A 13,142-nucleotide genomic window follows, 5' to 3' on the forward strand; every position below is an offset into this window, starting at 1 on the left:
AGCCGTAAGTCACTCATTTCCATCTTTGCGTTAAAGCTGAGGCCTTTTGGGGAGGAGAATGAGGAGGCCGGCCGCTGAAGTCAGTGATATTTTTCTGGGTTGCCACGCTGAGGTTGCTCTGAGCAGATGCACACGTTCTGCCACTCCCCCATGCTCTCATTTTCTGTATTTGGGTTTGTGGGATTTAGACAGATCCATTTCAGGGCAGAGGATGGCACTGAATGGGAACTGAATCCATTCAGTCATTGCTTCAGCAACCTACTGAGCAGGTGTTCCAGGTGCTGAGGCCAAGGGAACAGTGGGAAGGCAGGCAGAAAAACCGGATGCTTTCGACTCACCCGGGTACACTGAGAGGCGCTGTCAGAACGGAGTTGCAAAGGCGGTAGGTACCCTGCGGCTTGGGTTCACAGGTTCACGTGGAGAAGGGCCTAGAGTGCCAGGCCAGGACAGAGTCCTCGACCCTGTGGGTGAGAGGAGAAACCCAGGAGGGACCGGGCAGGCGTGTCGGCCTGGAGGTGGCACTGGGAGGCTATTGACAGTCTGGGCTGGAGGCAGCGAGGGCCCAGATCGGGGTGTCCATGGTGAAGCTTTGTAAAATGCTACCAGGCATTAGGCCTGGGGACGGGAGCAGTGGAGGAGACCAAGGAGGCAGAGAGGTGGAAGGGAGGAGGGAGAGGTGGAGATGGCACGTACTGGGGGGAGCAGGAGCCCGAGGAGGGGGATGTCGTAGAGAGAACCGTTGGTGGAAGGTTGGAAGGAGCTGGCTGTGCGTGTCTGGGCGCGGTTTTCACTGGGTGTTTGTGTATGGGCAGAGGAGGATGAGGAGGGCGGTGGATTAGGCTGTGAATGTGCTGCACTTGAGACGCCATGGAGACGGCTGGCGGGAGGCCTGGGGCTGAGCTAGGAGCCAGTGTGTGTGGGTCTGGAGCTAAGGAAGAGTCAGGGCCAGAGCAGGGGGCCTGCTGGGTTCTCAGACGGGGGTGAGTGAGCTTTGGGGAAGGGGGGTGGAGGCGGAGGAGGAGGACGAGGAGGAGGGAGCAGCCCTGGTGGAGCTTGTCCGTGTGTTCCTGTTGTGACCACTGATAGCTCCATCGTGTCACTTCTTCTCTACCATCTTTTTTTTAATTGATATATTAAAGTTGTGTGTGTTTGTGGTCTACAGAATGGTCGTGTCCATATATATCTCTGTCGTGGAATAGCTCAGTGAACCTAATTAACATACCTATTCCCCGACATGCCTTTTTTTTGGTGAAAACATTGACAGTCTGTTCCCTCGGCAGTTTTCAAGTACCTACATCCAGTCCATTGTCAACGGTCGTCAGCACGTTGTACAATCGACCACCTGGATAGTTGCTCCTATTTCACAGAAATTTTGTGTCCTTTGACCAACATCCACCCTTCCTGACCCCAGCCTCTGGTTACCATTTTGTTCTTTGCTTCTAGTGAATTTGACCTTTTTCTAGGTTCCACAGAACAGTGAGATGATGCTGTCTTTGTCTTTCTGAGCCCAGCTTGTATCACTTAATGTGGTGCCTTCCCGATTTGTCCATGTTGTTGTGAATAAGAGATTTCCTGCTTTTTTTATGGCTGAATAGTATTCTGATGTGTGCATGTGTACCACCTTGACTTCATCTACTCCTCCACTGACGGACACCTTGGGTGATTCCCCCTCTTGGTCCTTGTGAATAGTGCCTCAGTGAAGTGCCTCCGTCTTTCGTCATAATTTTAGCAGCCTTCAAAAAGGTGTCACTTTGGAAGAATATGCCCAGGGCTGTAAGTCCACCCTGAAAAAATGGAAGGGCTTATTATTCAAGAGTGTATTGTCTACTAGGGGACAGAAGAGAAGCCCCCAGGCAGCATTGAGGCATCTTAAACTCATGGGTCGCTGAAGCTGAGGCGAAGTGCCGTGGGAAGCTGTCTCTGGGTCACGTTCCGCGTGGCCGTGATTTATCAGTGCCGTTCCTGGCACGGCATTTAGTGTTTCTTCAGATCACAGTGTTGGTCAGTGAAACTCAGAAAACCCAGAGCTTAGAAGATAGTAAGTTTGTTCATCTGAGAGATGAGGGTTTTCTGGGAAGGCGGTAGGAAGCGGGTAAGCCTGGGTCCGAGTCTGCCCGCTTGGCGTTATGTGGGCAAGCTGTTGACTTTTTAAAAGTTTCCTCTTCTCAGATATGAAATGGAAATCATGGCTAGCATTTTTATGACTCTTTTTAACTTTCAATCCTCACATTAAGATCCTGAGGTATAGTGACTGTTGTTATCCCCGTTGGCACAGAGAAGTTAAGGAATCTACCCAAGGCTACCCTCCGAATCAGTGGCAGGGCTGGGATTTGAACAGTCTGCACCAGACCCACCACTCTGTACTGCCTCGTTGTAGTCAGGTTAATGGGTGACATGCAGGAGGGTCTTCCTGGTGGCACTTGATATGGACTTGAGGTTCTCTAAGTGGTACCTGTGGTTGTCGCAGATGGTTGATGTGGCGGGGTTCCCGGTTGGCCTTGACAGGCCTAAGGGGTGTGATCTTGCTGTCTGCACAGCCAGGTTGAATCTGCCCTTTTCACAAGAGATGAACTGGGTTGACCTGGTCTACCTTCGGGTCTGCATCCAGAACTTAACAGGAGCAGACAGACGTCTGAGGCCTTGAAGTGGGTGTGTGGGGGGATTCGAGCACTCCTATCCTTGCATGTGATGGTGCACATACGCAGTCAGTTGTTGCTAGGGAGGCCTGCTGTGTGGCCCCTGCCTGCGAGCTGGGACACACCCCCGCGAGGTGGCCCCCGACAGCACCCTCACCTGTGCAGGAGGAGGCGTATAGCTCAGGGTATTTCTCCACAGCCACCGCCTCGCCGTAGGATGTATTCCCATGCCAGGCAGAGGCCAGGGGCCCTGTTGGCCTGGCTTTCTGCAGCCGCGTCCATCCTCACTCACAATTAAATGCTTGCAAAGATGACATTTGAGGGAATTAGGATTTTGAGTTCTTTCCATTTCCTGGCCCAGTGAATCACTCTGGGAGAAGTCATGATGTTATAAATTTCATTAGAAGTGTAAATCACAGAAGAACAGTTCCTTGACCTCAGCAGTTTATAATCTGTATGAGTCATAAATAAAAGCAATGTTAAATAAAACCCAACTGATGAAGGCGGGCAAAGGCAGGGTGGGCCAAGGGGAAGTTCTGCTCAGGCAGAATTGTCTTTCTCCCAGAGGGCAGAGGGCTACCGAACAAAAATGATTTTTTTTAAAAAGAAACCTTCACCTTAAAAAGCAGCAAACGTATATTGAGTGCCTACTGTACACCAGGGTGTATTTGGAGCTTGAGAATGAGACTCTCAAGCAAAGAGGAATCATGGTACGGATAACTGATATGCAAGTATACAGCACGGGGGTCACAGAGAAATTGTCACCCCTGAGGACTTGGATCCTGGGTGACAGTGAAGAGTGAATGGAAGTGTGCAGGCATCTGAAACAGGGCCCCACAGTGGTGTGAGCACCTTGGTGATCAGGGGTTCCACAGGAGGAGGATGGGGAGAAAAGGAGGCTACAAAGGGGGTTCCAGAACCAGGTGTGGCGGAGGCTTGGGGTCAACAAGGACAGAAGTGTGGAGGTGCCAGATAGATCCATCAAGGCAGCAAACGTCAGAGGAAGGAGGGGTTCTTTTTCTGTAAGTGAAAACCAGCAGGACCGGGGCAGAGTCAGGGGACACGCTGGCAGCACTAGCTTTCCTCCCACCCTCTGTTGGAATGGGAGCAGGGGAACGGTTGGTCACAGGGGAGCCGGGTCACAGTCAGAAGGTTGCAGGGTTGGCAGAGTGGGAGGGTGAGTTTCGTGTAACGGCAGAAAGAACATCCCGTGGGGAGTTTGAGGGTGGGGGTGTCTATTGACTGAATACAGAGCCAGCAGAAATGTCAGGAGCAGCAAAGAGAAGTCAGGAATATGCAGGGGAATGGCACCCCGAGAGCCTGGAATTCAGGGCACGGCCCAGGATGGCAGGGGCTGAGCCATGGTGGGCCTAGAGTTCTGGAGCTTATCTGGGACAGAGTTTCCCTCCGGTGGGGGCTTTGGAGACTGGGGGCTTGCACAGCATTCGAGAGACAGTCTTGGTCAAGTGTGGACACTGAGCTTCTTATGAGATCTTTAGGTTTTAACCTCCTGGAGAGGCAGCTGACCCCAGTCCTTTTCAAAGGTTAGGGTTCTGATGGAGGACGTTTGACTACTTGGTCTTGGGAGTTTTCTTGGGGAAATACAAGAGGAAGTATTTTGCAAGTTTTGTAAACATACTCTTACAGGCACCTTCTCATCCAATCACAGACCGATAGCCAGTAGGGGACACATTCATAGCCAGTAGGGGAACACAATTTAATTTGCTTATTCTGAGTACTTGTCTCATTCCTTAATGCTCATTCTTGGTATGTGGCCCTAATTTTTATTTTTTATTTCCCCCCGTGGCCTCTCTCCTGTTCAGAACCAGACTATCAGGTCTATCTGAACGCCTCAAAGGTCCCTGGGTTTTCAGATGAGCCCACGGAACTGGAATGCCGGGTCGTGGACTTGAAGAACGCAGAGGCCAACATCCGTTTCACAGTGTCGTGGTACTACAGAATGAATCGGCGCAGTGATGACGTGGTGACCAGCGAGCTGCTGGCCATCATGGACGGGGACTGGACGCTACGATATGGAGAGAGAAGCAAGCAACGGGCCCAGGACGGAGAGTTCATTTTTTCTAAGGAGCACGCAGACACATTCAATTTCCGGATCCAAAGGACTACAGAGGAAGACAGAGGCAATTATTACTGTGTGGTGTCTGCCTGGACTAAACAGCGGAATAACAGCTGGGCGAAGAGCAAGGACGTCTTCTCCAAACCTGTCAACATATTTTGGGTATCAGAAGGTAGAGTGTCATTCGGTTTATCGTTCATTTTTGTTTTGTTTCTGTTTAAGGAGAGCATTTTCAGGTGCACTCAGCCTGCAGATTACACGAGGAATCTGTCCTGTTCACTGGGACCCATAATCACAACGTGATCCCTATACCCTCTTTGGACTCACTGCTGCCCCCTAGAGGGCCCTCTGCAACTCGCTGTCTTTAACAAAATCTCCTGCTTCCCGATCCTCAAGTCTGAGTGTTCCTTTCCCCTTCTACCTTCTTCCACTTGGCATTATCAGCTCACTCTCTGAGGACACCGTTGCCTCTGGGAGCTCTCCTACGGTGGCATTTCTTCCCACACTGCTCAGATCACTGGGCCTAGAGGTGGGGCGGGCACCTCCCTGCTCCTCCCTGCAGCTTCCAGACCATTTTCTCTCGGCCCTGAGAACATCTAGCTTTGTCTCTCACGGCTGTTGCTCCTTGACTCCCGGGTCTTCTGCTCCGTTGTTGGAAATGCGAGCTGCCGTTGCATATCTGCTCTATTGCTGCTCCTATCTGGAGAACTTCACTACAAATCACCCTTGTAGCTTTAAAGAAAATGCTGAGCATGGTGCCCACCAGAAACCCTGTTTCAGCTGGTGGGAAATAAATGTAATTTGGATGCTGGAATTTGGCTTCTCATGTGTGGCCAGGTTGAGAAGCCTACTGTGGGTAATCCTCTCACCCTTAGCCCCTCGTCCTCTCTCTAGGCATCATGTCTCCTATCCTATTGTGGTCCTTCCCCCCTGTATGCTCCTTAGACTGGCTCACTTCTGATAACTGAAACCCCTCTAGTCTCAGTCTCAAGCATCCTGTTCTCCTAGCGTGTCTTCAGTGTTTCTAGATCACTCTTGCCGGTACTCCAAAAAACAGCCCTTCAACCTACGGGGACCAATGATCTGCTCCTCTTCCTTCTCTTTTCCTTCACTCCTACTGTATCTTCACTTCCCTCTTAGCTAGCTAGGATGGCCGTTGGCTTGGGGTAGCCCAAAGTCACTTTAGCACACTCTGTCATCTTAGAGGTGTCTGGGGTGGTAGGTGGGGATAGGTTATGTGATCACCTGTTGTTACCTGGCCTAAAGTCTCAGTCACATCACTCCCTTGCGGACATCCTGGACTCTCTCTAGGAGTTTCCGCTCTCTAGGTCTGCCTTATGCTCTAACCATACGACAGCCCAGTTCAAGGCCAGCTCTCTGCTGCTTGCCGACCTCTGTCTTTGGAGTTTAGTGTGGGTAGAGAAAAACATTCCAGCAATGCTGACTGGCCTGCCTTTAAATCTGGGATCACTTAGGCCAAGTGGGTCCTCGACACTGCCTGGGAATCATTCTGCATTTCCTTAATCTGTTTACTTCCCCCACTCTCCTAAATGATTATTGCATTCCACCTTTTCTCCCTGCTCACTTCCTTCTCTACCTCTCTATCAGCTACTGGTTTTGTTTCCTCTTTCTCTTAAAAAAAAAAAATTAAATCAAGAATCCCCCATGCTCTACCCTAGCACCTGAGCCTATGATATTCAGCCTTACACTCTCTTATGACTTTAGTATTTCTCTCTTCTCTGGACCTCTCTATTGGCCTGAAAACATGCTGTCAGATCTCCTTCAAGGTGGTGGGGGAGCTAAACGAATCCCGATCCCTCTTCTTCCTCCATCTTTCTGTTTCCTATAACCCTCGCCTACCTGTTACTCTCTTTCCTTCTATCGCCATGCACAGCATCAGATTTTTCTATTTGGGATGTTTCCAATTTCACTCCTCCCATTCTCTTTGGTGTCTATTCTAATCAGGCTTTCCCCATGTATTTTACTTATTCATTTTGTTTGTCTCCTTCCTCCAGTGTAGAGGGAAGGATTTCTGAATGTTTATGCACTGTTGTCTTCCCGGTGCCTGGAATGTGGGAGACTGAATGAGCAAACAGACAGGACAATCAAGAAAGAGTGTGGGCTGGTGTTGTAGCTCGGTGGTAGAGCACTTGCCTAGCGTGTGTGAAGCACTGGGTTCGATCCTCAGCACCACATAAGAACAAATAAATAAAAATAAAGGTATTAAGAAAGAGTGTGGGTGACTCAACAGGATCTCAGAAATCAGTGATTCTGGAGAGACAGTGTAACATTCATATTCTGCTAATAGGTTTTGAGGAACAAGTATTCCAAAGAACCTAACCTAAAACTCTAAGAACCAGACAGATTATAGGATTAATAATTGTGTTAAAGGATAAAAAGAATGGGTCTAATTCATTTATTCACCCATTCAGCAAATATTTAAGTACCTTCCAAGTGCCTGATGCTGTGCCATTATAATAGATGAATTCTAATGTGTATATGCGTAGGGATTATTGTTTTGACACAGAAGCAGAGAGAACACACTTAAACCTAACATTAGGGTAGCCATAGACACTGGATCAGACTGTTAAAGTAGCACCTCTGAAATTAAAGTGTAAACCAGGTGGAAGTGATTAGATCTACAAGTGCTTATGCTCCTGTCATTTAGTAATCTATCTGGTCTGTAGTGTTAGCATTATAGGATAAACAGAGAGAAGTCATTTTTCCCTGCTGTCCTCCTCCACGCAGGCTAGCTCAGCTAGGGGGCGCTTCTCTGTGCTCAGCAGATGCTCAGGGGAGGAGAAGTGAAATGGTGTAGCCAGAAGTCTGGCCAGGATGTCTAGTCCTCCCCAGCTCACTTAAGAGTGAATTCCATTGTGTATCTTAGGGTCACTTTAGCTCCCCGGCTCTTCTCTCTTGGTGAACATCTTAAGGACTTGAAGTTCCTCCAAACCAAATTCTCACCATCCATTACCTGTACAGTTCCACCTATTCAGTCATTTCAAACTGCTGCTTCCACTGTGCTGGTTTTCAGCCTGGTCACGGTTACACGTGATTTTTCTTTCTGAGTTTTCCAATTTTCATAAGTGCCTCTGTGTGGCAGTTTGCAAATAAATTCCCATTTCCTTGATGTTTTGCTTTTAGATGCATATCCGTTTTAACTGGTCCTGTTGGAAATCACCTTCTGGTGCTTCGTTCCAGATTCCGTGCTCGTGGTGAAGGCGAGGCAGCCAAAGCCCTTCTTTGCTGCTGGGAATACATTTGAGATGACTTGCAAGGTGTCGGCCAAGAATATTAAGTCTCCACGCTACTCTGTACTCATCACAGCCGAGAAGCCTGTTGGGGACCTCTCCAGTCCCAACGAAACCAAGTACATCATCTCCCTGGACCAGGATTCTGTAGTGAAGCTGGAGAATTGGACAGATGCATCACGGGTGGATGGAGTTGTGTTAGAGAAAGTGCAAGAGGATGAATTTCGATATCGAATGTACCAAACTCAGGTCTCAGATGCAGGGCTGTACCGCTGCATGGTGACAGCCTGGTCTCCTGTTGGGGGCAGCCTATGGCGAGAAGCAGCAACCAGTCTCTCCAATCCTATTGAGATAGACTTCCAAACCTCAGGTGAGCAGGGAATTCTGTGGAATCAAAGATGGAACTAGAAGAGGATTTTGATCAAATGTCCTTTTTTTTTTTTCTTAAACCAGCTTTATTGAAATAGAATTCATATACTGTACAATTTACCAATTTAAAGTTCATAACTCAGTGGCCTTTCATGTGTTCACAGGATTGTATAGCCATCACCACAATCAATTTTAAAATGTTTTCATGACATTCAAAAGAAACCCTGACCCTTAACCAATATCCTCCAATTCTGCCTCTCTTTTCCCATGTCACGTCCTCTAGTAACCAATAATCTACTTTCTGTCTCTATAGATTTGCCTATTCTGGACGTCTCAAATAGTGGAATATATTATGTGACCTTCATGTCTCTGAGCATTTTTCTAGGATCATATATATTGTTGCACGTATCAGTACTTTTTTTGTTTTTATATATACTAGGACACTTTTCCACAGAGCTATATCCCCAGCCCTTTTATCTTTGAGACAGGGTCTTGCTAAGTTGCTTAGGGCCTTACTAAGTTGCTGTGGCTAGCCTCAAACTTACAATCCTCCTGTCTCTGTCTCCCGAGCCACTGGGATTACAGGTGTGCACCACTGTGCCCAGCTCAGTACTTGCTTCATTTTTCTGACTGAATATTGCACTGTATGGACATGTCACCTTTGTTTATCCTTTCATCACCTGATGGATGACATTTGGCTGTTTCCAGGTCCTGATTATTATAAGCAATGCTGCTATAAATATTCACTTTTTTTTTTTGCAAATGTGAGTTTTTATTTCTGTTCTCATTAAAAAACAAAAACAAAACAAACAAATAAGTAATAATAATAAAAAAACCTAGCTACTTGATATTCTTTAGGAAACATGGTGGGGAATAAAAAAAGAGGAGGGGACTGAGCCTGTAGGGTTGTTAAGAGACATGCTGAAAGTGGAAGATCCAGATCCAGGACCCCAGTCTTCACCAGTTGCATGGCATTTTGTGCTTAGGGCCCTCTTGGAATGAAGGTAGTGACTTCTTTTCTCAGTCCAACTAATCAGAGCAGTGTTTCCGTATGATTTTGCATCTTATTCCTCACCTTGCTTTTGGATTGGAGAAAAGATTTGCTTCAATTAGTCAAGTTATCCGAGCTGCTGTGGTCTGGACAAATGTATCTGCCCAACTCGTTTTGTTAAGAACAATTGTTAATTGTATTTATCTGTGGGAAAGCTAATTCAGACAAGAACATTTTCCCATCTCTTCTGAAGTCATTTTGTCTTTGGTCACTGGAATATTGTTATGCAGTAAGGTAGAAGGATCCACTTTTTGTTGATAGCATAGATATAGGTGCCCATTCTAAAAGGGAGATCTTTCTTTCCCATCCAAGTAATTCACGAAGATCCTCTGACAGATTTGTGTATGTTTTCCAGCAGGAAGGTGATTTAAAAGTTTTAAATCCCAGTTTTATTTAGAGTATCAATGTGAAGGATCATCATTTGTGAGTTTTAGACTGAACATTTTTATTCACTCTGCTCTGGGTTCCAGTTAGAAATTTCTGTCTGTGTAAATTCATGTTCATCTATAAAAATTCAGGCATTTAAGTGAATCACCATAACAAATCCAAGATGTTTGTTGAATTAAATTATTTGTATTTACTTTACAGGTAAGCTATACTCCCATAAAGCATGTTATCTGTATTGTATTATTTTAACCTTTTATGGTGTTAGAGAAATGATCTTCTAGCATCTCTTAACTTTTAAATTAATAAAACATAAATATTGATTTAAACTCTGAGGTTTGTAAGGAATAGCTAAGACACAAGCCTCTCTTATTGTGTATTTGCTTGTTTGTTTACAGTACCCACTTTATAAGATGAAATTCACATACTGTAAAAGTCACCCATTTAAAGTATACAGTCCAATAGTTTTTAATATATTTAGTGTTGTATAACCTCTCTATTTTCAGAAAAATTTTCATCACTCCAAAGGAAACCCCATTCCCATTAGTAGTCTGGCCCAACCCCCATATTCCCTTTCACTTGGAAACCCCAGATCTACTTTCTATCTCTATAGATTGGCTTCTTATGGATATTTCCTCTGAGTCAAATCATTTAGATTGTTTTGACTTCTTAGCTACTATGAATAATGCTGCCATCAACATTATTATTTGAAAATAATGCCTCCCGATCTGTGGGTTGTCATTACTTTCTTATTGGTGTCCCTTGAAACACTGAAGCTTTCAATGTTGATGAAGTCCAGTGTATCTGTATTTTTGTTGTTGCTGCTTGTGTTTTTTGGTGTCAGACCTAAGAAACCGTTGCCTGATTCAAGATCATGAAGACGTATGCATGTTTCCTTCTAGGAATTTTTTAGTTTTAGCTCTCACATTTACAACTGTAATCTGTTGTGAGTTCATTTTTGTATGTGGTGTGAGGATTGGGTTCATCTTATTCTTTTAAAAGGAGATATCCACTCGTCCTACCACCATTTATTGGAGAATCTATGTTTTTTCCTTTGTCAAAAGTCATTTAATCAAAAACATAAGTGATATTTCTAGACTTTTACTTCTGTTCCAGTGATCTTATATTTCTGTCCTTAAACCAGTGTCATCTTATTTGATTATTGTAGCTTCGTAGTTAGTTTTGCAATCAAGAAATGTGAGTGTTCCAGCTGTTCTTTTTCAAAATTGTTTTGGCTACTCGGAATCCTTTGCATTTCCCTGTGACTTTTAGGATCAATTTATTAATTTCAATAAAAATATGGATTGTGTAGAACAATTAGGAGAGCATTGCTATTTAATAATATTGCCTTCCAATTCATTAATGTGAAATGTCTTTCCATTTAGTTAGGTCATCTTTAATTTCTTTTGGTGGTATTTTGGTTTCAGTGAACAAGTCTTGAACTTCTTTTGTTAAATTCATCCTTAATTTGTAATTTGTTTTTTAAGCTCTTAGAAATGGAACCACTTTCTTAATTTACTTTTACGTTTGGACATTGCAATTATGAGATATACAACTGATTTTTGTGCATTGATCAAGTATCCTGAAACCTTGCTCAACTTGTGAATTAGTTCCAATAGTTTTCTTATTCCTTACAATTAATTTTTTTCTTTACAATTTTTAAAATAGGAGATCATGTTATTTGAGAATAGAGATAATTTTACATCTTCCTTCCTGAGGTGAATACCTTCTATTTCTTGTTTGCTTGATTTCCTTGGCTAGAGCCTCCAGTACCATGTTGAATAGAAATAGCCCAAATGGACATCCTCATCTTGCTCCTAATCCTAGGGGAAAAGCATTTAGTGTTTCACTATTAGGCGTCATGTTATATCTGGGTTGTGGGAGTGCTTTTTGGCAGGGGAGGATACTTGGGATTGAATTTAGGGGCTCTTGACCACTGAGCCACATTCCCAACTCTATTTTGTATTTTATTTAGAGACAGGGTCTCACTGAGTTGCTTAGTGCCTCACATTGCTGAGGCTGGCTTTGAACTCATGATCCTCCTGCCTCAGTCTCCCAAGCCACCAGGATTACAGGCATGTGCCACCACACCCAATTAAATCTGGGTTTTTCATAGATGCCCATTATCAGGTTGAGAAAGTTTTCTTCCATTTCAATTTCTTGAGTGTTTTTTTTTAATCATGAAAAGGGTATTGGGTATTGTCAAATGCTTTTTCTGTGTCTGTTGAGATGGTCGTGTTGTGTTTGTCCTCTATTTGTATATGTTTTGTTATCTGTAGGCGTCAATTCCATCATGTTCGACATTTGTTATTTGATCTTGCTTATAAACTGTTCTGTGGAAGAGGGAAGACATAACATCTTCTGTATGTATTTCTGGGTGAGGAATGGATATTGAATCTATTTCTCGGTTTTTAAAAACTAAATATAACAGATAAATTCACTGTGCTTCCAGGTTGAATAGACTGCCTGAGGTTTCTGTTTTTAATCTGTGGAGTTGTCATAGCCAGTTCACATTTTAATTAGAAGAGGCTGCCATCAAATTCAGTACCCAGCACAACAATGTAGCCCTAAGTAGCCCCCAGCAAACATTGATTTGAAACCGGAGCCTTTGCTTCCTAAAAATCTGCAGTACTCCCTAAGACCCTCAACAAAGAGTCCTTCCAGTGTCCATCTTCCTGGCCCGCTGGCAGGGCCCTGGCCTCTTTATGATTGAGACCTGTTTCTCAAGGGGGCCTTCTAAGTCATGACTTTTGCTGACTCAAGTGTCAAGGGGGAAATAAGATTTAAATGTGATGCTTTAGGCATTGACCTTTGAAAAGAATATTAGTGGATTTTTTTTTCTCTTTAACATGGAAAATTTGAAAATAGAGTAAAAGAACAGAAAGAAGGAATCCTGTCCTGCTACCAGAAACTAATTTGTGTTGTTTATCCTCCTAGAATTTTTCCCTTGAGTGTTTTCTTTATGACTCTGAGATCAGGCTGCGTATATAATTTTATGACCTGCTTTCTTTCCCCTTTAATGTTAGAAGATAAGCATTTTTCCCGTTGCAATAAATTCTAGGTAAACACTAACTTTAATGAGTATATATAGTAGGATTTGCTTAACCATGACCCTTTTGATGGACATGCAGATGATGGGCAATTTTTTTGCTTTCACAAAAAACATTGCCATTAAGCCTTTTTCTGGGGCTGGGGGTTAGAATATGGTTTGCATGCATGTTTGTATTTGAAAAAGCTAAGTGGTTTCCGTCCTCTCTGCAGACCAGGAATCAAGGGACCCCTAGTGACTCTGGTTGTTCACTTAAATTCTCTGGGCCAGTCTGTCATCTGTGAAGTTGACCAGACAAATCCCCTCACAAAAACAGCATTACCAC

General features: G+C 44.5%; 1 protein-coding gene across 1 annotated transcript in view; it reads left to right on the plus strand.

Annotated features, from left to right (window-relative positions):
* Ptgfrn (prostaglandin F2 receptor inhibitor) overlaps positions 1 to 13,142 on the plus strand; it is a 71,911-nt gene that overhangs the window by 47,507 nt on the left and 11,262 nt on the right. Inside the window, exons 5-6 of the mRNA XM_078027085.1 lie at positions 4,460 to 4,885; positions 7,915 to 8,334. Of these exons, the coding sequence (XP_077883211.1) occupies positions 4,460 to 4,885; positions 7,915 to 8,334 (846 nt within the window). The remainder of the gene's footprint in view (positions 1 to 4,459; positions 4,886 to 7,914; positions 8,335 to 13,142) is intronic.

The sequence above is a fragment of the Ictidomys tridecemlineatus genome, chromosome 11, assembly GCF_052094955.1.
Source record: "Ictidomys tridecemlineatus isolate mIctTri1 chromosome 11, mIctTri1.hap1, whole genome shotgun sequence".
Lineage (NCBI taxonomy): Eukaryota > Metazoa > Chordata > Mammalia > Rodentia > Sciuridae > Ictidomys > Ictidomys tridecemlineatus.